Source organism: Cervus elaphus, chromosome 7, assembly GCF_910594005.1.
Source record: "Cervus elaphus chromosome 7, mCerEla1.1, whole genome shotgun sequence".
Lineage (NCBI taxonomy): Eukaryota > Metazoa > Chordata > Mammalia > Artiodactyla > Cervidae > Cervus > Cervus elaphus.
The window spans coordinates 31,997,396-32,024,099 of NC_057821.1; the positions used below are offsets into that span (position 1 = coordinate 31,997,396).

Here is a 26,704-nt window from a genome sequence, read left to right on the forward strand (position 1 = left end):
CAATCCCTGATCCTGGAAGAACCCACAGGCCACTGGGCAACTAAGCTCATGTACCACAACTACTGAGGCCAAGCACTTAGAGCCCATGCTCAACAAGAGAAGCCACCACAATGAGAAGTCCATCTGCAACAATGAACACCCGATTCAGACAAGAAACCAAACCAAAAAAAACCAGAAAAACAAAATAATGAACATCAATATTCTGAAAATGTGAAGTGCATAAAAGCAAAGGACAGACAAGGAATTATAGACTGGAAGAGACTAAGGACAAACATTTAAGTCAATTCACTGTGAGATCCTGAATAAGACCCTACAACAGAACAAGGGCTTGGTGGAAAAATCTGTGAAATTTGAATATAGTCTAAAGTTTAGTGAGCAGTATTGCACCAATGTCCATTTCCTATTCACCAAAACTGTATAATGGTTATGTAAGACATTAATATTAGGGGAAGCCAGTTGAGGGATATAAGGAAACTTTTAAAAAAACTATTCTTGCAACTTTCTTGTAAATCTAAAATTAGTTCAAAATAAAAAGTTTCCTAAGAAAAGATTTCTGTATCTCACCATGTTATAACTTTTTTCATAGAAGGGAGAAATATACCTAAGTGTGGCACAGATTTGACAAAGGGGTGGAAACATAGGTGGAAACTATAGATGGCTTTTATTCTTCTGTCCCAAACTTTAACAGTTTTTCAAGACTTTACTATTAGCAAACAACATGCTTATTTAAAAAAAAATAATGGGTGCTGAGCTTCCAGACATCTAGGTGTTATCTCTCCTCTTTTTGCTCTTTGTCTGGACTTTCACTGAAATTATATACTTGTTTTTTTATTGATAAATTTATCACTTATATATGTATTCATAAGCAATATGGTTTAGCTTGTCCTGATTTTGAAATGTATATATGCAAAGTCATATCTGGAGTATTTTGCTTTTATCCCTGAGTAAGGTTGTCCCTCTGTGTTATACTGCTGCAGAGAGTTCTAGTTTGCTGATATGCACTGCCTTTAAATATTCCATTTTTACCTGTGCACCAATGTATTTCTTTATCTAGTCTACCACTCATGGACATTCTTGTGGTTATACAGTATCAGTTCAGTTCAGTCACTCAGTTATGTCCAACTCTTTGCGACCCCATAAACTGCAGCACACCAGGCCTCCCTGTCTATCACCAACTCCCGGAGTTCACCCAAACCCATGTCCATTGAGTCAGTGATGCTATCTAACCATCTCATCCTCTGTCATCCCCTTCTCCTCCTGCCATCAATCTTTCCCAGCATCGGGGTCTTTTCAAATGAGTCAGCTCTTTGCATCAGGTGGTGAAATTATTGGAGTTTCAGCTTCAACATCAGTCCTACAAATGAACACCCAGGACTGATCTCCCTTAGGATGGATTGGTTGGACCTCCTTGCAGTCCAAGGGACTCTCAAGAGTCTTCTCCAACACACCAGTTCAAAAGCATCAATTCTTCAGCACTCAGCTTTCTTTATAGTCCAACTCTCACATCCATACATGACTACTGGAAAAACCATAGCCTTGACTAGACAGACCTTTGCTGGCAAAGTAATGTCTCTGCTTTTTAATATGCTGTCTAGGTTGGTCATAACTTTCCTTCCAAGGAGTAAGCGTCTTTTAATTTCATGGCTGCAGTCACCATCTGCAGTGATTTTGGAGCCCAGAAAAATAAAATCAGCCACTGTTTCCACTGGTTCCCTATCTATTTGCCATGTATTGATGGGACCAGATGCCATGATCTTAGTTTTCTGAATGCTGAGCTTTAAGCCAACTTTTTCACTCTCCTCTTTCACTTTCATCGAGAGTCTCTTTAATTCTTCTTCACTTTCTGCCATAATGTTATACAATATAGCAGGTTTAATTTGTCAAAAACGGTCACAACAGTTTCTCCTGACCCACATTCACTCCTCTATCAAATTTAATTCTGGCCCCCTTGAATCTGAATGACCTTGTGACAGCTTACTCCGATAGAGTATGGAGGAAGGGAAACTGTGGGACTTTCAGGGCCAGGTCTTAAAAAGCAGGGCATCGTCTGCCTTATTTGCTGCAACCCCTAGGCTTTGATCTCCGAACTATCCATCTCTGAATTTCAGTGATTCTGAGGCCCCCATGTAGTGAGAAAGCCAATCTATCTATAGAGATGACGTTTGGATACTCTGGTTAGTCTCTGTAATTTTTGAACCATCCTAGTTTAAGGAACAGCAATGTGAGAGAAGGAATCTCCAGCTGTTTCCAGCTTCCAGTGGTCAAGTCTTCTCAGCTGAAGTCCCAAATATCATGGCATTAAAGAGAAGTCAACTTCACTCTGCTCAATATGAAATTTTGATTTGAAGAATCTATGGGTATAATAAAATGGTGGTCATTTTAGGTTACTAAGTTTTCAGTGCTTTGTAACCTAAACAATAATGGTTTCAGTTTACTTTCAAAAGTTTTTAGTTGGCCTGTTACTTTTTAAGAACCTTTCTGACTATAACCTACATTAAAAAACACAATTTTCATTATACAGTCACAGTCATGTGTAGTCAGGCTTGCCCTAACTGAGCTTTTGAGGAAGTAATAGATATTCCTTTTAAATGAAATTTGCTCTGCTGTTTATTCTTCTCATCTATTCCCTCTCCTCTTTTCTCTATTTAAGTTCAGTAAAGATGATCACAACTGAAGAAGTTGATTTCATAAATAACAGGTCTCAATCTGCAGATTGAAGGTGTAGTTTAACAGGTGTTCTTAATCTCTTTATCTCTTGTAGAATATGTAGAATATGTATATATTTCAATGTCTTATATATATTTTACTTCATACACAAACCCACACATATTTTGCACTCTAAACTCAGAGTTAAATTGCTCTACACTGGCCTAAGGCTGAGTAAATCAATAAAACCAAAACAAAAAATATGGAAAGAGTCAATCTAATAAACACTTCTAAACTTAATTTGGATGTTGAAGCATATGGAAACTCCAGGAACCCATCATTGTTTCAAAATGAAAGCCTGAGAGAGGTCAGTGACTCACCCCTGGACTGCCAAAAAGGGAATTCTATGGTACCTGGAGCGAAAATGTCTTTGCAGAAGGTGCAGGTGGAGAGTAGTTTGGATTGCATTTAGGCTGTTGTATGTTGTCTGTGTTCTTTACTTTTCTGTCTTTATCTGTACTATTTCCTATTATTTCCTCACCATCCTTTTACATTTCCCTCCCCATTCTCCCTAAGTTCATGCACTTGCTGGCTTGTAAATGTAAGGTTTATCCATTTACAGAGGATTGTTAATTCATAACTAGCTGTGGTTCAGCATGACAATTAGACACACTCTTGTATAGTTATCTATTGCTGTATGATATGCTATCCCAGAGTTTAATAGTTTAAAATAATAACAAGCATGTATTATCTCACACAGTTTCCATGGGTCAGGAATTTGGGGGTGACTTAACTGGTTGGTTTTGATGTGAGATCTCTGATAAGACTGGAGTCATATTTACTTTGGAAGAGTCACCTGAAAACTTGATTGAGAATAGGAGAGCCAGTTCTCACATGGCTAGCAAGTCAGTGGTGGCTGCTGGCAAAAGGCCTCAGTTCCTGGGCACATATACCTGTTTACTGAGCTGCTTGAGGGTTCAGTGCATCACAGCTGGCTTCCACAAGAATGAGTGATCCGAGAGAGGGCAAAATTGAAGTCATAGTATCTTTTATGACAGAACTTCAGAAATTACAATATTCTCTTAGCTCCATAGTCAGTCCTATCTAGTTTAGTTGTATGCACAAGTAGCTGCATATCAGATGAGAATTTCCAGAGTCATGTTGGACTCTCTGGCTATCACTGTCCTGGAGACAAACAGCTTCATTTCAGACCCCAATTCTAGCACTTACTCCATTTGCGACTTCAAGACATTTACTAAATTCTATTTCTCATGTTTAAAACCTGGATGAGGATAGTACAGTAGATTTCACTTTTACTCCCAATATTTTGCTGCCCTTTTGGGGAGGATTATACATCCTTGCCCATCGATATGGATTTATAGTATGCCTTCCCGTGTGAGGAATATATCGCCTCAACATCAGTCATCACCATGGGAGTTGCTTTGGTTGATAAAATGTGAGTAGAAGTGAGGTGGATTCACATACCAGCAGAATCTTTACAGGCAGTGAGATCTCTATATGTCATGTTCCTCAAGTCTGGGTCCCTCCATGAAGAAAATGTGGAGCAGAGCCACTGCTGATCTATAAAAAATATACAATGTGAACCCGAAATAACCCTTGCTGTTGTTATGCACCATGTTTTGGGGGTTATTTGTTATCTAATCTAGCAGAATCTAACTGACACAACAATTATCTACTCAGTAGGAGTACCTTAAGATTTGATTAAGTGTTTTTGAAGTGTTTATAACACCAAGACATAGTAAACAACCCTAAGACATAGTAAACAACCCTATGTATTACCTTTTATCTATTAACCTATTACTATAGTTATACAAACCTAAGTTCCCATGAACTGAGTTTGTAAGCCATGACGTTAATTAGTTCATCAGAGGTGTATTTACTTTCTGGTCTGTGCTGTGTGCTGTCCTTAGTCATTCAGTCGTGTCCGACTCTTTGCGACCCCATGGACTGTAGCCCACCAGGCTCCTCCATCCATGGGGATTCTTCAGGCAAGGATACTGAGTGGGTTGCCATGCCCTCCTTCAGGGGATCTTCCTAACCCTGGGATTGAACACAGGTGTCCTGCATTGCAGGCAGATTCTTTACCATCTGAGCCACCACTTTATGGTCAGGAGACCAAAATATAGATCAGAGGATGCTTTTTGAGTATCCAGTTAGAGTAAGAGGTATTTTTATCCAGCAGTAGTGTCCCAATCAGTCAGTTCCACCACCCCGAGGACACTTGTGTACAGTGTTTTGTCTTGTGGAAAAGAAACACTGAACAAGTTACCATTCTACAAACTCTTCTTTTTCTAGGGAACCACCAATCTTCTTTTTCTCACACTTGCTTTTATGTGAATTTTCCAGACTTACAGTAATCATGATATTCCAGTATAATTTATGACAGTTACAATATCAATATAGTCAGTTACAGTTTAGAATATTGCATCATACTTATAAAGTTTACCATAGAGTAAATACAATGTGGTAGGCACTGTTCTAAGCACTTTACAAATGCTTAATCACTTAATTCTTATGATAAACTTATGTGCTATTATTATCACCATTTTCCAAAAGACAAAATTGCATCCAAAGACATTAAGCAACTTGCCCAGGAACTTAAACTAACAGACGATCTCCTCTTGGTAAGATAATTCCATTGACTAATTCCACCATCCTTTATAAATTGTTTTTATACCACATACAGTGAAATTTTATTCTCATATTTTAAAGCTTTATTTCTAAGCACTATTTAGTGCTTTAGGTTTTGGGTGGGGTAGAAAGAAACATGAGAAATAGAATTTAGTAAATTTCTTAAAGTTGCAAACCGAGTATTCTTTAGGTTTGGGGTGGGGTAGAAAGACAGGGGAATGCAGTAAGCAACAGGGAGAAATTTGTAGGACAACATACTTAGTTTATGAAGTCATAGCTTAATCCACAGTAGCTTTGAGAGAGTCAATTCCTAGGCAGGTTAATAAGAAGTCCGGGGTCCCCAAGGAGGAGCAAGGGGTCTGCACTCTGGAGTTCTCAAGGAGGAGAAAAGGACAAACTTTTTTTCTTTAATCCAGGAGCTGATGATTACCCAACAAAACAACTCAGTTGAAACTTTGTACTAAAGATTATATAGCAACAATGTATCCTGCTTGAGGACATGTTTCTCCTTGAGAACCTTCTGACTAATCTTGTTAAAATGTATATTATGGGAGTGGGTTTGGTGAAAGTGAAGTTGCTCAGTCATGTCTGACTCTTTGCAACACTATGGGCTGTAGCATCCATGGAATTTTCCAGGCAAGAGTACTGGAGTGGGTTATCATTTCCTTTTCCAGGGGATTTTCCTGACCCAGGGATCAAACCTGGGTCTCTGGCATTGCAGGCAGATACTTTACCATCTGAGCCACCTGGGAAGCCCAAACTTTGTATTAGTTCTAATCCTGTCATCTTAAAATGTAAATTGTGGGAGTGTGTCTAGTAAGAGCTTTACAACCTTGAGACTTTTTTTGGTTTATTGTAATAACCAATTAAAAAAGTATGTAACTCCCTTGCTAAGACTAGTGGGGGGGGGAGCACTCTCCAACCCCCTTCTGATGTCTATGACAGAAGCTTTCTCTGTCCTTTTTTATGCTTTAAATGATGGCATCCCTCATGGCTCAGCTGGTAAAGAATTCGCCTGGAATGTGGGAGACCTGGGTTTGATCCCTGGGTTGGGAGGATTCCCTGGAGAAGGGAAAGGCTACCCACTCCAGTATTCCTGCCTGGAGAATTCCATGGACTGTGTAGTCTATGGGTTGTAAAGAGTCAGTCGCAACTTTCAATTCACTTTTATACTTTAATAAAACTCTGCTACACAAAAGCTCTTGAGTGATCAAGCCTGGTCCCTGGTCCTGAAGCGAAATCTTCTTCGGAGATCATGAATCCAACATCATTCACCATAAGCCATCAGCTTCCCCTTTAGTTTCCATCACTGACCCACCTCTTCTGTGATGTGGACAATTCAGGCTTTTAGATTTTTTTTCTTTTCTTCTCCTTTCACCCAATACTGGTCTCACATAAATTGTCTCCATACACTTCCCAACCAAAATGTGGTTCCTAAACTTTTCCTATGGAGAAATTCTGGAGTCCTTAGTATTCAGGGCTTTAAGAGACCACAGATGTCATAAAGCTTCTCCCTTTGTAAAACATGACTCTTGAGCCCACACTGGTGAAGCTGCATCCTGGGGGGAAAAACAAAAACAAAAACATCCTCCATACAGCCAGCAGCGTGAGCTCTAGGACAGATAATTTTGTTGTTCGGTTACTCAGCCATGTTCACCTCTTTGCAACCACATGGACTACAGCACATCAGGCTTCCTTGTCCACCATCTCCTGGAGTTTGCTCAAACTCATGTCCATTGTGTTAGTGATGTCATCCAACCATCTTGTCCTCTGTTGTCCTCTTCTCCTCCTGCCTTCTATCCTTCCCAGATAGATATCCCAGGGCAGATATTGGACACCACAAACGTTTTAGAAAATGCTGCAAAGACAGCTCTGTATACGAGTTGCTCAGGAAAGACCAATGTTTATCAGTTGGATTCAGCCCCACTGTCTGTCACTCTGTTAGTACAATCCAGTTAGAAAAGTGTTCTAGGGATTCACATAGGAAGAATCTAATAGCAGTAATTAGAAAAACAGATCATGAAAGAGTTAAGAAACCAAAAGAAAGATGAGGAGTAACCAAAAATAAGCAGCAGCAAGAAGTTGCCACTTCTCCGAGGGCTAGAGGGACAAATAGAAAAAGAGGTGCCACCATCATCCAGGGGTTGGGATGGACTCCCCAGTGAAGCTGAAATGACACAGGCTGGTGAGATAGGATCTGAGACCACCAAGAGATCAGCTCTCTAGTGGGACTGTAGCCATATAGGATCAGTAGGCTGAATCCCAGGAAGGAGAAATTCCAGGGTTTTCCCAGGAAGCAAAGCAAGAAGGAGAGAAATATCTTGGTCTCACCAACATAGTCTATCAGTGACTCCCATTGGTCAAGTCTACTGGAAACCAGTGAGCAAGAAAGTGAAGTCACTCACTCGTGTCCGAGTCTTTGTGACCCCATGGACTGTAACCTACCAGGCTCCTCGGTTCATGGGATTTTCCAGGCACAGGTACTGGAGTGGATTGCCATTTCCTTCTCCAAGAGATTTTCCCGACCCAGGGACTGAACCCGGGTCTTCCACATTGCAGGCAGGCACTTGACTGTCTGAGCCACCAGGGAAAACAATAATGTCAGTTGTGGGCTCTTCATGTATGGCCTTCATTGTGCTTGTGTGTGTTAATCACTCCGTCGTGTCCGACTCTTTGAGACCCCATGGACTGTGGCCCGCCCGGCTTCTCTGTCTATGGGAGTCTCCAGGCAAGATTAATGGAGTGGATTGCCATTCCCTTTGGCAGAGGAACTTTCCAACTCAGGGATCTAACCCTGGTCTTCTGCATCGCAGGCAGGTTCTTTATCGTTTGAGCTACAGGGAAGTCCTAAAAACATTGGCAGCGGTGGGATTCGAACCCACGCCCCCGAAGAGACTGGAGCCTTAATCCAGCGCCTTAGACCGCTCGGCCACGCTACCACTTCCGGTTGAATAAGGGAGCCTGGGTAATGTAGTTTCCAGTGACATACAGCTGACTTGGAGGAAAAACAGGCAAATGATGGAAAACAATCAGAAATTCAAACCAGTATTTCTGCAAATCAGATGTCTGAGCAAGAGACATTGCATCTGCACTCAACCACAGGTACACTTACATTTTTAAACACCCTGGATCAAGAAGACAGTTTCACCTTCTTTTAATCAGGCGTGATACCCAGATCCTCTGGCAGAACCCCAGTGATCCCTGCTTTGGAGGGTTCATACTCCTGGGTTATCCCCTGTTCTTGAGTGTGTGCTGATCTGGTGACTTGCTTCTGACAAATAGAATATGTCAAAAGCTATGATGTGTCGTTTTTGAGATTAGTTTCCAAACGGTTGTGGCTTCTATCTTGGGCTCCCACTTGCAGTCTTTCACTTGCACATTTCCTCAGAAGAAAGTCAGCTGCCAAGGAATGAACTGCCCACAGAACAAGAAACAACCAAGACTTGAGGACTTCTAAGAGCCCTTGAGTAACTGAGTCCAGCCAACACCCATGTGTGTGGGTTTGCAAGTGGAGCGCCAAAGAGCTCCAGTACTATAGTTCTTTCTGTATGGGTGCAGAAAAGAATTCAATGAGAGGCAAAGTGATAGATCAGAATTGATTTACTTGTGAGGCCGGTGGCCCAAGCAGGTGGGCAAGGGGGTGCTGTGCCCCGAAGACTTCCTGGGCTACAGTTTCATAATCAAAGGAAACATGGGATGGGGAGGGAGGGAGAAGAGCTTCTTTGTCTTTCTTGAAGTAGACGTCACGATTCCATCATCAGCTCCTTCTCCAGGTTGAGCAGGGGAGTTTTTTTTTCTTTTTTTTTTTTTCTTTTTCTTTGTCCACACATGGTCAAACTTTGTCTACAAATTATTATTATTTTTAATGTGTTCAGAGGGTATGTCCTTGGGATCATTAACTTACTGTGCTCACTGGGCAGGATGTGGGTCTCATGCCACCATTGCTTTATCCTTTGGGACATATCCCATGCTTATGTTGCCTGGTTTTGTTCCTAAGCAAGCCTGTTTGGTTTTGTGGTTAAGCAAACCTGCTTTGCTGAGTAATCGTTAACTTACGGGGGTCTCTTATATTTCCTCTATTTATAGTCCAATAGTGGGATCAACTATTTAATCACCTACTTTGTCCATTTACTCTGCCCTTATCACAGGGATAAGCCAAAGACATAAAAGGGGAAATAAAAGGAAGAGAAGGCATCATTTTTAGTGTCTGTTATGTACCAGGAAGATCCCCTGGAGTAGGAAATAGAAACTCACTGCAGTATGCTTGCCTGGAAAATTCCATGGACAAAGAAACCTGGCAGGTTATAGTCCATGGGGTCACAAACAGTCAGGCATGACTGAGTGGCTCAGCATGCGTAGCACCAACATACCTACCAAGCCCATTGTTCCCACTCATCTTCACTTCTGTCCTCTGAGTTGGGTGATCATCATTGGTTCTGTTTTACAGACAAGGAAGTTGAAGATGAAAAGGGACAATAATTTGCTCAAGGTTCCACAGTGTTGAAAAGCAGAGACTTGATGGATAGCCAAATCGATGGTTTTATTCTCATTATCTCACACTGTTCTGAACTCAAAACAACCAGTCTTCAAAGCTGCAGTCATTTCATTTGTGTTGAGTACAAACAAAAAGAGATAGTTGTTTAAAATAAAATGCCTTCTTGTATCCCCTGCTTCTTTCTTTCCCAGAATATCATAGCTCACCTAAAAGCTTTAAAAGGAAATTTTAAAATAAAAATTTTAAATTTTATTTAAATTTTAAATAAAAAATTTAAATTTAAATAAAATTTAAATTTTATTTAAATTAAAAATTTATTTAAATTAAAAATTTTTAATTTTATTTAAATTTTTAAAAAATTTTAAAATTTTTATTTTTTAAATAAAATTTTAAATTTTATTTAAAGTTTAAGTAAAAATTTTTGTATTTCTGCTCCTTTCTTCACTTAAAGATGGAAGTGTGCCTATGGTTGAGTGCAGAAATGAAGTCTCATGTACAGGCATCAGATTTGCAGAAATATTTGTTTGAATTTCTTCTTGTCTCTGTCATTCACCTGTTTAACCTCTGAAGTTGTCGTATGTCACTAGAAACTACATTTCCCAGGCTCCATTGCTTTTTGGGCTTCCAGTAAATGTGACCAATGGGAGACACTAAATGTTGGTGAGACAAGGGTGGTTTTTAGTTAAAGACCAAAGAACAATATAAAATTGGAATAATAAGTAACCAAATGAAATCAGAGCCTTCAAAAGGACAGACAGTTTTTAGCTCTTTGGGCTACTAGAGCACTCGTTTCATTGCGTAATTAGATAATTATTGTTATGACAATAGCAGCAAACAACAACTACCTCTTCTTGAGAGTTGTCTTTGTGTTGGGCACTCTTCTGAGATCTCTGCCTATATTCTCTCATTTGCCTTCCCAGTAACACCATGAAGCTAATTCAGCTGTGTGTGTCTTATTCTCATTGGCACACCTTCCCCATCTGTCCGTTTTATCAGATACATGCACTGAGCAAGTTAGGTAATCTGTGATTAAATAAAGTTAGTGCCTTATTTTATTTATAGAGTGAGCATTATAATCTAATGAAACGAGGTAGAAACCACATTCCATCCAATCCAACTCTAGTTTAGATAGCTAGCAGTAAATTTGGATAACAATGAATATTTGTCTGATTCTGAGGCATAGGCTCTGTGTCACAGGTGCGATCTAAGCAGCATGGTTCCTACTGATGGAGCCGGAGAACCGCTCTGCGACAACAGAACACAGATCCCACCACTGGAAACCCCAGCTGAGCTTGTATTTCCTTCGTGACTGGGTCCCACTGGGGCATTCGTGGAGAGTGGCGGGGGGAGAGTCTCTACATATTTCAGCACAGACCACCCAGTGTGAAGACAAGGTCCTTTAAAAAAAGGCTCCTTAAAATGTAGTTAATGTTAGATAGAGAGGAAAGAGACAGGGAAAAGATCAGACAAAAGAAAGGATGGGGGGAAATACAAAGGGTTAAATGAAAAATTTCAGAAAGAGCTGATGGTTTGTAGTTCTCATGGAGAGCGTTTGGGAAGATGAGACTCAAGTGGTTAGAATAGTGATTAAAAAGTGAAACCTTAGCCATTAATGTAAGCTGTGCAGATACACTTTCGACTGACCCCCACCCCTAGAGGTCATTAACTCCTCCTAAAAGGCCTCCTACTTCTGGTCGGCAGGCACAGTGTGGCTTGTGTCTGCTGGAACTCATGGGCCACAGAAGTCAGTGGATGCCTGGTGCTGGCTTCCCTGCCGCTCTGAGTCACGTGCCAGGGAAGGGAACAGACTGATGCCCAGAGCGGCTGTGCTCCAGAAGAGGCCCCAGTGTCTGCGCTGTTCCCATTCAGAGGGAGCCTGAGAACAGACTTGCATGAGGAGAAGAAACATTTTCTGTGTGGGTGTCAGCTGGGAACGCCAGCCTCCTAGCACCTGGGAACATTGGCTGATTCTCCCACGGGGAGAGAAGCAGCCATTGTTCCCAATTCATTGCCAGGCAACCGGAGGCAGCCCCTGGGGTCATTGGTTAAACAGCCCTGCTTAGGTTCTGGCAGTGCCTTTGCTCCTGGTATTCCTAACCAGGCTGTACTGACAGTCCACCCTCCCAGCATCACCATCTGCCAAAAGATGCTTGCCCTCCCAGCAGGCATCGTTCCCATCTGGGAGTAGGAGGAAATTTAAGGAGGGTCTCACTGAGAAGGTGACATTTGAGCAAAAGCCTGAAGGAAGTGAGGGGTGAGGTGAGTGATGTTGGGTGAAAAGAGTTTTCCAGGCTTTCTCATAACACTTGGAAAGTTGATATATGACATCAACAGATGGGAAACAATGCAGGAATATCCACGGTATGTGTGGATCATATGACTGCAGGAATTAAATCAGCCTGGAGACATGGAGCTCATTTGGGAGGTGACACAGAACTCTGGGGCCCTCCCAGGTGGCTCAGTGGCAAAGAATTCACCTGCCAATGCAGGAGATGTGGGTTCGATCCCTGGGTTGGGAAGATCACCTGGAGAAGGAAATGGCAACCCATTCCAGTGTTCTTGCCTGGAAAACCCCATGGACAGAGGAGCCTGGCGAGTTGGACATGACTTAGTGATTGAACAACAGCAACAACAAACAGAAATCTTTTAGGTAGGAAAACAGAACAGTGTGAGCCAATGTGTGTGGATGAGACAGACATAGACAAAGAGAGGGATGAGAAGTATGAAAGTACACTTATGGGGTAGAAATGAAGGATGTTTAAGGCAGTGACATGCTGATAAATGTTTAACAACTGGTACTCCAGGAAAACTCCCCAAATCTATCTTTATAGTATTTGCTAAATATTGTCATATAAATACTCCCACTATGGCCAATTCCAGGTTACCCAGGTTACACTGAACACAGAATAGAAAGCAAGAAAAGTTCAAAATGACATGTAGATTTTCCACTGGAGGCCTGAGAGTTAAAGATGTTGAGGGCAGTGTGTGGATGTCTACAAACCATTGATGTGTTTTGTGGCTGCACAGAGACCCAGGCCCCCAATCTCTAAATTCACAGCCTGAAGGACTGAATTAAGGGAAAATCGAAGTTCCCTTTTGTGCTCTCCCCAACCTCAGATATGCAGATGACACCACCCTTATGGCAGAAAGTGAAGAAGAACTAAAGAGCCTCTTGATGAAGGTGAAAAAGGAGAGTGAAAAAGTTGGCTTAAAGCTCAACATTCAGAAAACTAAGATCATGGCATCCAGTCCCATCACTTCATGCAAATAGATGGGGAAACAGTGGAAATAGTGGCTGACTTTACTTTTCTGGGTTCCAAAATCACTGCAGATGTTGCCTGAAGCCATGAAATTAAAAGACGCTTACTCCTTGGAAAGAAAGTTGTGACCAACCTAGACAGCATATTGAAAAGCAGAGACACCACTTTGTCAACAAAGGTCTGTCTAGTCAAGGCTCTGGTTTTTCCAGTAGTCATGTATGGTTGTGAGAGTTGGACTATAAAGAAAGCTGAGTGCCAAAGAATTGATGCTTTAGAACTGTGGTATTGGAGAAGACTCTTGAGAGTCCCTTGGACTGCAAGGAGATCCAACCAGTCCATCCTAAAGGAGATTGGTCCTGGGTGTTCACTGGAAGGACTGATGTTGAAGCTGAAACTCCAATATTTTGGCCACCTGATGTGAAGAGCTGACTCATTTGAAAAGACCCTGATGCTGGGAAAGATTGAGGGCAGGAGGAGAAGGGGACAACAGAGGATGAGATGGTTGGATGGCATCACCGACTCAATGGACATAGGTTTGGGTGAACTCCAGGAGTTGGTGACGGACAGGGAGGCCTGGCGTGCTGCAGTTCATGGGGTTGCAAAGAGTAGAACACGACTGAGTGACTGAACTGAACTGAACTTCATTTATTATTTCCTTTCACAGAGCCAGTGTGTCTAGGGCCCTTTTCCTTAATGGATTTCCACATGTTCTTTTCTCTGCCAGAGTTGCTTATATACCCATAAGGGGTGATTCTCCATATCCAGGGAGTTAAGTTGAGCCAAAAAATGCAGCAGGCAGTTTGAAGCATCCTTGTTTTAGGAGTTTCTACTCTTACAAAGGTGGCTCAGCTGAGTTTGAAATGCCCACCCAATCCACTGGAGCTGCTTATGCACCTGAAATAGACCTGGTGGGAGGTGAGAAGGTGCATGTACTGCCATTTCGAAACCATGTCTGCCAGGTCCACTCCTCTGGAAGCTTCCTCTGACCATGGGACCATGGGGGAGTGGCTGCCAGAAGCAAGTAGCACTGTGGTTTATCACAACCACAGTCACTTTAATCTCTGCAGGTGGAAGCCAGCATATGCAGACTTGGAAATCCTGACATCCTTTCTGACTTCCCACCCTGTGAATAGATCAACAGGTGAAGGTGGTAGATTATTTCTAGATGTAATTCTATCTTTATGTAAGCTTTCACATGTTTATATGAGGTTCTACAAGGAACAAAGTGATTTCTCTTGTGTTCTCCATTTGATTGGCTTTTCAAAACCCTGGGAGGTGTATTATCCCATTGTACGGATGAAAAGCCTGATTTTTCAGGGATGGCAGATGACACCGCCCCCCCCCCCCCCACCCCCAGTCAGACACTTGACAAATGATGGAGCTGGAATACAGACCCAGATATTTTTTCTTCCAAACTCCCATTTCTTTTCAGAATATCTCACTGCAGGTCTGTGTTATGTGTACGTACATGTGGTTATATATGTATGCACAGACATACCACTTTGTACAGGCTTACTATACAGGGATTTTTTAAAGATGAAGCTGGGTGTGGCCTTCTATTAATCCAGCCTTATGAATTCATCAGCTATTTCTTGAGTGACTAGAACATGCTAGGCAATGTCAGACTACAGCTAGTAATACAGCATGGACCATCCAGGCCTCCAGCCCCAAATGCACAGACTTTAGAGTAGCAGAGATATGGTTAAAACCAAACCTTGACTGCAGAGGAAAGAGCAGAAGCAAAGGAGAAGGCAGATTGGGAAGGTGTGCCTTCTAACTCCTGTGTAAGGGAATGGCCATTGAACCAGGTAGTTAATGAAACTCTTCTTCCCTCCTGGTATCATATTTCATTTCTTCATGCCAGGCTGGGATTTGGGGAGCCTGTTCCTATTCCAACATTTTATATACAGTTCTCACACAATAAGTGGCATTGAAAGATTAAATAATTTTATTTGTTCTGTTCTTTAGAGTTCCAAACAATTTTTTCATTCTCATAGTTACTTAAGTTACATATTATTTCCATTTTACAGATGAAGAAACTGGGGTTCAAAATGAACTTGAAATGAACTTGACTAAGGCCACAGTTTTTAAAGATAAACACCTTAACGTCCAACCCAAGAATGACTTGAATTTCTGTTCACTTTCCACCATCCCAGCAGAATATTAGAACAATTTCCATTTTGCTGGAAAGCAGGGTTTGTTATTCCAGTATTGTTTTGTGTGCCTACCAACAGAGGACAGGTTACATAAACGGTGAGGCATCCCCACAGTACAAAAACATTAGACAATGCACACAGTACCCTCTGTGTTCACATCTGGAAAGTTTTCCAAGATATACTGTTAGAGAAAAGAGCAACTGTATACAGTCAGCTATGTTTTAAGAATGAAAGTTGGAGATGGGGGAAAGAAAAAATATGTTCATGCTTGACTCACATCTGCATGAATTAACAACAGGCAAACAGTACAAGGAAAATAACGTTACTTAGGGGGCAGTGGGGCAATCCAGTAAAGGAGTGAATTCTCAACATATGCCTGGTTATTTCAATTCCTTTGAACCCTCTCAGTGTATCCCTGGTGATCCATTGGCTAAGACTATGGGCTCACATTGCAGGGGACCTGGGTTTAATCCCTGGTCAGGGAACAAGATCCCACATGAAAGAAAGAAAGTGAAGTCACTAAGTTGTATCCCACTCTTTGCTATCCCACAGACTGTAGCCTGTCAGGTCCATCTGTGGGATTTTCTAGGCAAGAATACTGGAGTGCGTTGCCATTTCCTTCTCCAGAGGATCTTCCTGATCCAGGGATCAAACCCTGGTCTCCTGCATTGCAGGCAGATTCTTTATCATCTGAGCCACTTTAAAGAGCCCAGATCCCACATGCTGCAACTAAAGATCCTGTATTCTGCAACTAAGAGCTGGCAAAGCCAAACAAATACTTTTAAAAATGTGTTACTTATTCAAGAAAGTAGATACATTTTGTACCAAAGATAGCTTCTCCACCAATAATAGTTCCCATCCCTCCCCTTTCACACTCCTTATCCCCAAGACATACAGTACACACAATGAAAGAAACCCAGGGTAAGTTTTTAATAGAACAAATTTCGCAGGTGCAGGATCAATCACTAATGTCAGAACACTGACACCAATCCATTTATTTCTGAGCATTGATGAGTTTGACAGACACACTGGATCCAGGCATCTCTTTGTAGTGAGAAGCTTTTGAAACCTAAGGGAAAAGAAGAAACCAAAGTAAATGTATTTGGGAACTTCTTTCTTAACCTTCAAGATACGCAGAAAAATGTGCCAACCTGTTTCCTCATAACCAGTTCACGTCTTTCTGAGTATTGTGCATGCTAAGTCACTTCTGTCTTATCCGACTCTGTGTGACCCCATGGACTATAGCCCTCTAGTCTCCTCTGTCCATGGGATTCTCCAGGCAAGAATACTGGAGTTGGTTGTCAAGCTTTCCACCAGGGGATCTTCCCAAACCAGGGGTCGAACCCATGTCTCTTACATCTCATGCATTGGCAGGTAGGTTCTTTACAACTAGTGCCACCTCATTTCCTCACATACACACTCCCTGTGGTAAGAGGACACAGCATCCCTGCGAAGATGCTCTAATTTTGCTCTTCAAATAGGGTTGCCAGATTTGGCTTATCAGTTCAGTTCAGTTGCTCAGTCATGTCTGACTCTTTGCGACCCCATTGACTGCAGCACTCCAGGCCTCACTGTCCATCACCAACTCCCGGAGTCTACCCAAACTCATGTTCATTGAGTCGGTGATGCCATCCAACCATCTCATCCTGTCTTCCCCTTTTCCTCCTGCCCTCAATCTTTCCCAGCATCAGGGTCTTTTCAAATGAGTCAGCTCTTCACATCAGGTGGCCAAAGTATTGGAGTTTCAGCTTCAACATCAGTCCTTCCAATGAACACCCAGGACTGATCTCCTTTAGGATGGACTGGTTGGATCTCCTTGCAGTCCAAGGGACTCTCAAGAGTCTTCTCCAACACTACAGTTCAAAAGCATCAATTCTTCGGTCCTCAGCTTTCTTTATAGTCCAACTCTCACATCCATACATGACTACTGGAAAAACCATAGCTTTGACTAGACAGACCTTTGTTGGCAAAGTAATGTCTCTGCTTTTTAATATGCTGTCTAGATTGGCTAATAAAAATACAATATGCCTAGTTATATCTGAATTGAAGGTAAACAACAATTTTTGTTGCACTATAATATGTGTGGTTGTCGTTGTTTAATCTGTAAGTCATGTCCGACTCTTTGTGACCTCATGGACTGTAAACCCCTAGATAATTCTGTCCATGGGATTTTCCAGGCAAGAATACTTCAGTGGGTTGCCACTTCCTTCTCCAGGGGATATTCCTGACCCAGGGATCGAACCTGCACCTCTTGCATTGGCAAGTGTATTCTTTAGCACTGAGCCACCAGGGAATCCAGCATAGTGTGTTCCATAAAATATTTGGGGGCATACTTATATTAAAACAATTATTTGTTGATTAACTGATATTCAAATTTAACTGAGCATCCTATATTTTATCTGGCAACCATGTCCCTAGATGCTAGTAGGAGGAAACTGGTTAAGTGCACTTGAGCACGTCAGCCCAGAGGGACAAGAAGTCCCTACCCTGGTGTTACAAACAGAACTTTCTGCCCTGACAGACATGTTCTATATCTTTGCTGTTCAAAGCAGAACCACCAGCAACTTGAAATATGCTTAGTGAAATTGAGGACCTGAATTTTTTTTTTTAATTTCATTTTGTTTAAATTTAAAATGTCACATGTGGCCAGTGGCCTATATTGGACGGAGTAGCTCAAGAATCAGTCATGTATCTCCCTCCAAATGTAGCAAATGGAATTTAAAACTATTGGTGGTTAAAAAGTGTCATCACCTAGGAATAAACTCACAAATCCCTGCAGATTAATGATCTGTTTCTGTGCAGATAGAAGTTCTGTTGCCAACACATTAATCTGGAGTATTCTCTCCGAGTATTTCCTGGGTATCTACTATATGGGATGATGTGCTAGGATATGGAGATGTATGATAGAATTTTTCAACAAACTCTCTCTGTAGAAAATCATGTTAACTGTATATTCCCAGTATTAGAATGTAAAAGCCTCCAAGGTGCCCTTATGTGCTGAGTAGGAATTGTAAGGGATGAAACAGCATTGACTTGGTCACATGCGCCCGCTGAGTGCTCCTTTTCTTTCCATTATTCTAAACATTTAGTAACCACAGTGCCCAATAGGGCACCGAAGAAGATTCTTTTGTAAATCATATTGGCCAGCAAAGAAAACAGACCAGCGGCTCAGACAATAAAGCATCTGCCTGCAAAGGGGGAGACTTGGGTTTGATCGCTGGGTTGGGAAGATCCCCTGGAGGAGGGCACGGCAACCCACTCCAGTGTTCCTGCCTGGAGAATCCACATGGACAGGGAAGCCAGGCAGGCTACAGTTCATGGCGTCACAGAGTTGGACACAACAGAGCTACTAGGCACAGGGCCACTGAGAGTTAATTGTCTAATGAGATTAGTGCAGAAACCTTCGGGCAGAAGGTAGAGTGTGGAAAACAAATGCAGTATACAGTGCTTCCAAGTTTCACTGCAGCCCTAGTAGCTGTGTAGGGCAGTGGGAAATGTATTAGCAATGGTTCATTTCAGTTCAGTCGCTCAGTCATGTCTAACTCAGTCATTTCTGCAACCTCATGGACTGCAGCACGCTAGGCCTCCCTTTCCATCACCAACTCCTGGAGTTTACTCAAACTCTAGTCCATTGAGTTGGTCATGCTACCCAACCATCTCATCCTCTGTTGTCCCCTTCTCCTCCCACCTTCAGTCTTTCCCAGCATCAGGGTCTTTTCATATGAGTCCGTTCTTCACATCAGGTGGCCAAAGTATTGGAGTTTCAGCTTCAGCATCAGTCCTCCCAATGAATATTCAGGACTGATTTCCTTTAGGATGGACTGGTTGGATCTCCCTGGAGCCAAGGGACTCTCAAGAGTCTTCTCCAACACCACAGTTCAAAAGCATCAGTTCTTTGGCCCTCAGCTGTCTTTATAGTCCAACTCTCACATCTACACATGACTACTGGAAAAATCATAGCTTTGGCTAGACAGACCTTTGTTGGCAAAGGGATGTCTCTGGTTTTTAATATGCTATCTAGGTTGGTCATAACTTTTCTTCCAAGGAGCAAGTGTTTTAATTTCTCGGCTGCAGTCACCATCTGCAGTGATTTTGGAGCTCCTAAAAAATAAAGGCTGTCACTCTTTCCATTGTTTTCTCATCTATTTGCCATGACCAGATGCCATGATCTTAAGTTTTCTGAATGTTGAGGTTTAAGCCAACTTTTTCACTCTCCTCTTTCACTTTCATCAAGAAGCTCTTTAGTCCTTCTTCACTATCTGCCATAAGGGTGGTGTCGCCCTTAGGTAACAATGGTTACTGGGCAGATATTTTTATATAGAAACAAAAATAACCATGTGCTTTCTGGGCTCTGAGTGGGCTTTCTGGGCTGCAGCATCCATTCCCTGGTTCACTCACCAGAGAGTTCAGGCCCAGGCCCTCTGTGAAAAGCTGGGATGTCTACATACCATGCTCCCCTTTATGGGACAGTCTAATGGGGAAAGGCAAACAAAATGAGATCTGATAAATACAATCTTACACTGTATTTTAAAGGCTCTCAACAGGAGGATTCAACGAAAGTAACTTGGAGTGAGAAATAAACGAGAGAGGTTACTTTGTTTATTTTACTTTTTATATTTGAGGTTACTCTACACATGCTTCTTTTAACACTTGACACACAGATGTTTACAGAAGGTAACAATCTCTCCTCATATAACCTCACATAGTGGGGCCTTTATTTCTAGATGGTAGACACCCTCTCTTCCCTAGTTTCTATTTTTTTTTCTTATTTATTTACTTATCTAATACACTCAACCCTTTGCAAAGCAAAGCAGTATCTTAATAAATTTTAATATATATTGCCAGGAAATTTTCTCAAGAGATTATACAACTGTGGGAATCCTTCCTCATCCTTATCATCCCAAGTCTTACTAGTTTTAGGGGTTGTCTATCCATAGGTGAAGGGCTTCCCTCCTAGTTCAGCAGTGAAGAATCCACCTGCAAATGTAGCAGACCCATGTTCAATCCCTGAGTCGAAAAGATCCTCTGGACAAGGAAATGGCAACCACTCCAGTATTCTTGCCTGGGAAATCCCATGGACCGAGGAGCTTGGCAGGCTACAGACCACAGAGTCACAAAGAGTCAGACACAGCTTAACAACTAAAGAGTAAACAACATCATCCATAGGTGAGAAATGCTATTAGTTTGTTGCTGTGATATGCATGACCTAGGAAAGTGAACACGTATATATTTTGGTTTGTTTTTCCTCATATGCATTCTCTATTTGAATTTGATAAAATGTATACAATATCCTGTTTAATATTTTTTTATTATTGTTTGCCCTTTTCTTAGCAGTTTATAGCTGTTCCTTATAAAGTCACTAACCTTTTGTGTATGATGTTTTGCAAATCCTTTATTCTGATGTACTGCTTGTTTTCTACTCTCTTTATGGTATATTGCATCTTTATTTTTATCCTATGTGATCTGTGTACCTTCCTATATGGCATTTGCATTTCCTGGATGGCTTAATAATGACACCTCCCCCTCAGAACACACACATACAAACTGAGGTTATACAAAATCTTCCTTAAAATTTCATTTAGCATTTCTATTTTACATTAGATCCTTAATCCATCTGGCTAGATCAATTTCAGATAGGTCTGTCTGGAGAAGAGCCGAGAATGAGCTCACCAAAAAAAAATCAGAGGATGGGCATTGCAGAGAATGAGATCAACCGTGCAAATGTCTTGAAGTACCAAGGAGCCTGGCAGGTGGAAGAGAGACCAATGTAGCTGGACAGAGAGATGTAATGAAGTCAAGCATGTAGACTGAGGCTAGAGGTGGTCATGGATGACTCTTCAGGACATGGAAAGGAGTATGGTGAATAAATTAAGATATGTATTAAAGGTATGGGTAATGTGACTTACCAATTTCTTTTGGTGCTACACTGATAATGCTTATTAAGTTTTTTATAAATGTATACTTATTAATGATAACAGTTTTCTGGGTGTATAGACAGACTATATCTTTTGGTAGATCTCCTGATGATGCTAATATTAGTTTGTTACAAGATCAAGGTGCTGAAATAAAACAGGGAGGAATTTTGGAGCTACATATATGAGCCTTGATTCTTAATTTTAATATGTATGGGAAACCCTCAATTAAATTTCTAATGTCTTCTAATAACTCACATGCATTATGCTTAACAGGATTATTTATAATTGATGTCAACAAATGACAAACCCTTAAAAGATAACCTGCTTCTAATTTTAAAATACATACAATTATTTTTTACAACTGATTATAACATGTACCACACTTGTAAAAAAAAGAGCTCACATGATACATTTAAAAAATAGGAAGTGAATGACTGACAGATGAAGTAAAAGGTGGATACTGCTATACAGATTGTTTGTAACTGATTGTGTTGTATTAAACTGATCTGTATTGTTCAGAATATCCTATATAACTGATTATTCTGTCTCAGTCTCACGTCTCAATAAATCTCTGAGATAAACTTTTATTCCTAGTGCCTAGACATCTTCAGTAATTGAAAGGCCTAGGTTTACCATTCTCATCTACTTGTCGCAATTTAAATGGTCCTCTCCAGGACCCTTGAGACATGGTAGATGGAAACCTACTCAAGGGCTGGAAACCAAAGAAAGCTACTGAGACTTTATTGCCCACTAGAGAATTTTCCCAAGTGGTAACTAGGGCTTTTGGATATAAACAGTGACATTTCAAAGTAGGAGGCAAAAAATTGTTGGAGAGAAGCTAGGCCCGAGCAGTGAGGAATGTTCTCTGGTTGGGGAATGGCCTCTTAGCAGTGTCTCTTAGGTTACAGTTTGTCAAATGACACCTTCTCTGTTTCTTTGAAGCTCTCAAAATAAGTTGCCAATGCAAACTGAATTTTTCAGAATGGAGTTTCTACTGGTAAGAGAAGATGTTATTACCAGCCTGTTAGTCTGTGTGTAATTAATGTCACCTCTGGTAATAAACTGACCCTCTAGTATTCTAGCACTGTATTAACTGCTTCCTAATGGCTCAGCCACTGACTCAGCTCAACATTTTCTCAGCGATGCTCTCAAAAATTTAACAAGATGGGACCCTTGACCTACAGGAGGTTTTGATGAAATGCAGAAAATTAATACACTGCATCATTCACTCTTAAATAGTCCAATACAAATTTTTGTTTTTGGAACCCGGAGGGGAGAATTCAAGTCTTCTCTAATTCCTTTCTTCATTTACCACAATAAATTACCTTATCAAGTCCTATGGGTCTTTACCAAACCATCTTTCTACTTGTCCCCTTGTTTCACTTGTCACATACTAAATGTGCATCCGCTAACACAGAAATGTGTGGCTTTGTAAAGCAATCATCCTCCAGTTAAAAATAAATTTGAAAAAATATAGGAAAAATTAAAGTGCTGTGTGAAAAATAACATATGTGGGTCACACATTCTGAAGATTAACCTCCCTTCCTGAATATGGATTCCAGGGCTATCACCTCTCCTCTTTCTCTTAAAATTCTCAAAAAACTAGGATGAACTTAGTAACTTGGTATGTGGACAAAGTTAAATCCTCTATGTATTATTGAGTTTTACTCTTCATAATTCTGATAATCTCCTGGAGAGCCATTGATTATAAAATACCCAGTGGTTAGAAGTACTGGCTTCCTGACCTTGGGACTTCGACAAATTGTTTATGCCCTCTTCCAGTTTCCTATCTTCAAAATTGGGATAGGAATAGTACTTATCTCTAGGATTGTTGGGTTAAATTAATATGCTGGATGGACCCACGCTGACACACACAAGTGCTTAGTAAGTGTTGGCTATTACTCTTGAGCCCCCTGCATTCTAATTTCAGAACCCATACTGCTGAGCCCATCGTTTCATCATAAGAAAAGGCATACAGGAAAAAATGTACGCAGGAAGTTGAGGTCACACACCTAGTTAAGTGTTGGAGCTTGCAAGCTGGCAAGTCAATGAAAAGTATCCCAAGGCTTATATAAAGCAATTCCAACCTAAGAATCCAAGTTCTCTAATATAAAGGTATTGTTGGGCAGAAAGAACATGGTCCTCTTAGGGTACCCCTACCTGAAATGCTTTGAGGTTGGACTTTCCCCAAACGGATTTTAAGTCTGGCTATCATTAAAAACCTGAAGTTCTAATGAGTGGCCGTCAAGATGCTCATTTCTTTTTCTGCCACTTTGCCTTCACCAAACACCCATACACTAGCTGGGTTCTTTGGCTAGTGGTTTCAAGGCTAGGCTGAGGGTGGGGCTAGGGGAGGAGGGGGGGTGGTGGGAGGAGTGGGGGGGTGGGGTGGGCGGCGGGGGGGGTGGGTGGAGCGCAGGATGAGGGGAAGAGAGGGATGGAGGCTCCAAGATTGCAGGATGTCTGTGTCAAAGTTAAGAGGAAGGTGTGTCCAGGGGAACCAGCTACTGTTTAGATGATCTCTCCCCGCACATCTGGATCTGAATGCTCTAAACCAACTGATTTCCATGCAAAATGCTTCAGTGAAGCCCCAGGAGTGTTTGAGTGTGGGTGCGTCCTCCTGGGCTGACTAGGTCCCACACCTTGGCTTACTCAGCTTCCTCGTCTACTCCTTCAAGCACAAATTGAGTCATGCAAAATACTTCATGAGACTCAATCCTGGAAAACAGGATCCTAGGGATTTTTGTACAGTACTAGGTCCTCTTTTGGGTTAGAGCAGCTTTTACTAGATCTCTAGTAGTAAGCTACTTTGGGAAGGACTACAGCCCTGCTCTAGCCCTTTTAGGGCTGCGTTGGGAACCTAGAAACTTGAACCTTTTCATTCAGGCACTAATCTAGGGTTGCTGGAGTAGGCAATGGCAACCCACTCCAGAATTCTTGCCTGGAGAATCCCTTAGACAGAGGAGCCTGGCGGGCTACAGTCCATGGGGTCGCAGAGAGTCGGACACGACTGAAGCATAGCACGCAGTCTAGGGTTAGGGGTGTTGTACAGTCTGTCAAAATATACTCAATTAAAATACCTTCACTCTATCCCCATCTTACTTACAAATCTACATACAAAAGTATCAGTTTGTAAATGGAGAAGACACAATTCGAGTCTAGATTGTCTGTTCTGAGCTACTACATGGTAACTCCAGGCAGCTTTTCAGAAGCCCTTTTGTAAACACGAGCTGTTGTTTCAAACGGCACTTTCAAAGTTAACCGAAGGAGACCCTAATTTGCTTAGGAAAGGAAACGAGGGTTGATTGCAGAGCAAGACTTCTGAGAGGGTCTGACCATCTTGCTCGGCACGTTTGCTCTCATCATCCAAGTAGTGTTAAACAAGTTTAGGGATACCAGTTAAACCCTTAGGCCTTACCGACCAAAGCAAGATCACCTATCAGAAATGCATAACCACTTTGTAAGTCAGGCCTTAATCGACCTATCATTTTATTGATACTTTAAACTATTCCTAAAAATCAAAGAGGATTTCCTTCTAATTCTCTAGCTTCCGTAAGAATGTAACTTACCTTTTTAGTTATTTTACAAATATACAGTGATACTAGCGCTTCTTTTGAAATAGTGGGGGCTCTGAAAAGAGCCTTTGGGTTTGAAAGCACTTCCGGAAACGCAGGTCTCAGTCCAGTTACTTGCCCTTGGCTTTGTGGTGGCTCTCGGTTTTCTTTGGCAGCAGCACCGCCTGGATGTTGGGCAGGACACCACCCTGAGCGATGGTCACACGACCCAGCAGCTTGTTGAGCTCCTCGTCGTTGCGGATGGCCAGCTGCAAGTGGCGCGGGATGATACGGGTCTTCTTGTTGTCGCGCGCCGCATTGCCCGCCAGCTCCAGGATCTCGGCCGTCAGGTACTCCAGCACCGCCGCCAGATACACCGGGGCCCCAGCGCCTACCCGCTCGGCGTAATTGCCTTTGCGTAGTAGACGATGGACTCGCCCCACGGGAAACTGGAGCCCCGCCCGCGAAGAACGAGACTTGGCCTTTGCCCGCGCCTTACCTCCTTGCTTGCCACGTCCCGACATAGCAAATACAAAAGAGCAAAAAATCAAAAGAACAAGACTGCCTGTCAAAATACACCAAGTCTAGAACTAGGTAGAACACTGCTGCTTTTATAGGCATTTCCTGGGGAGTAAATCCGATTGTTTGATTGGTTGTTAACGAGCCTCAGCGAAGTAGCCAATAAAAAAGCTGAATTTCCATACCTTATTTGCATAGTTCTGCCCATAGATGACAACCTTGCTGTTTATCTTCCAATTAACTAAGACGCGCTGTGCATCCCTCATTAGCATAAAGGCCCTATAAGTAGCAGAAATCCGCTTCCTATTTCCCATTTATCTTTCGTCTTTTCAGGTTTTAAAATGCCTGAGCCAGCCAAGTCCGCTCCTGCCCCGAAGAAGGGCTCTAAGAAGGCGGTTACTAAGGCCCAGAAGAAAGATGGGAAGAAGCGCAAGCGCAGCCGCAAGGAGAGCTACTCCGTGTACGTGTACAAGGTGCTGAAGCAGGTCCACCCGGACACCGGCATCTCGTCCAAGGCCATGGGCATCATGAACTCCTTCGTCAACGACATCTTCGAGCGCATCGCGGGCGAGGCATCGCGTCTGGCGCATTACAACAAGCGCTCGACCATCACATCCAGGGAGATCCAGACGGCCGTGCGCCTGCTGCTGCCCGGGGAGCTGGCCAAACACGCGGTGTCCGAGGGCACCAAGGCCGTCACCAAGTACACCAGCTCCAAGTAAACTTGCCAAGTAAGCGTCTTTACACCCAACCCCAAAGGCTCTTTTAAGAGCCACCCACGTGTGCACAAAAAGAGCTGTAATGTATGTACGTTAGACATTAAGTAATGGGCCTAACGACTGACGGAACTGGTTTGCTAATCTGAATGAAACTTACAAAAAACTGAGTAGGAGACTGGTGTCTTATAATATCAATGAGGCTTGTAATTCCACAGTCTCCATGAGGGCTGAACTGAGAGCTAGTAACGGAAGGCAGGGAAACTAGGCGGGCGGAGGAAAAGGGTCGCAATTGTATTTAGCATTCACTCTAGCGCACAATTCCCAAACCAGGCAGTCGCTGGGCGGGATAGGTTGGGGGAGGGGAAGAGCGCACCTCGGAGTAACGTTTCCATTAAAAAGGTAGTAGACTAAAGGCATAATCTGTGTTACAAGGGGAACAGCATTTATTTAACGATTTGGGGTAAGATGCAATGTGATTTGATTACCTAACGGTAAAATCCTGTAATCAATGTGCAGTTTTAACACCTGGGAAAAATACAGAGGCTTGTCTGGCGCTAGTCAGGCCTCCATTGGAACAGCTCCACAATCACTGGCTGCCTAACCTGGAAGTTATCCCAAGAAATGTGCAGCCTTGGCCTAAATAAGGTCCAAGTGTAAATACAGGTCAATGGCATATGCTTATCACACCAGCTCCTTAAACTATGTTTCCAAGTCCCTTAACAACTGTCATAGGATTTTTTTTCTATACCTCTAGTGAGCCTACCCCAGGCTTGAGGATCCAAATCAGA

General features: G+C 42.2%; 2 protein-coding genes and 1 non-coding gene across 3 annotated transcripts; 1 reads left to right on the forward strand and 2 right to left on the reverse strand.

Moving 5' to 3' along the window:
* Positions 1-8,155: 8,155 nt before the first annotated feature.
* TRNAL-AAG lies at positions 8,156-8,237 on the reverse strand. The gene has a single exon. It is a non-coding gene; the product is annotated as a tRNA-Leu (tRNA).
* A 16,509-nt stretch (positions 8,238-24,746) lies between these two features.
* LOC122697494 (histone H2A type 1-C) lies at positions 24,747-25,275 on the reverse strand. Its single transcript, XM_043908320.1, has one exon. The coding sequence runs from the start codon at positions 25,200-25,202 to the stop codon at positions 24,810-24,812; it is 393 nt and encodes a 130-aa protein (XP_043764255.1). The 5' UTR covers positions 25,203-25,275; the 3' UTR covers positions 24,747-24,809.
* Positions 25,276-25,501: 226 nt separating this feature from the next.
* Positions 25,502-25,976, forward strand: LOC122697499 (histone H2B type 1-C/E/F/G/I). The gene has a single exon (XM_043908325.1). It carries the CDS (start codon positions 25,539-25,541, stop codon positions 25,917-25,919), a length of 381 nt encoding a protein of 126 aa, XP_043764260.1. The 5' UTR covers positions 25,502-25,538; the 3' UTR covers positions 25,920-25,976.
* Positions 25,977-26,704: the final 728 nt, after the last annotated feature.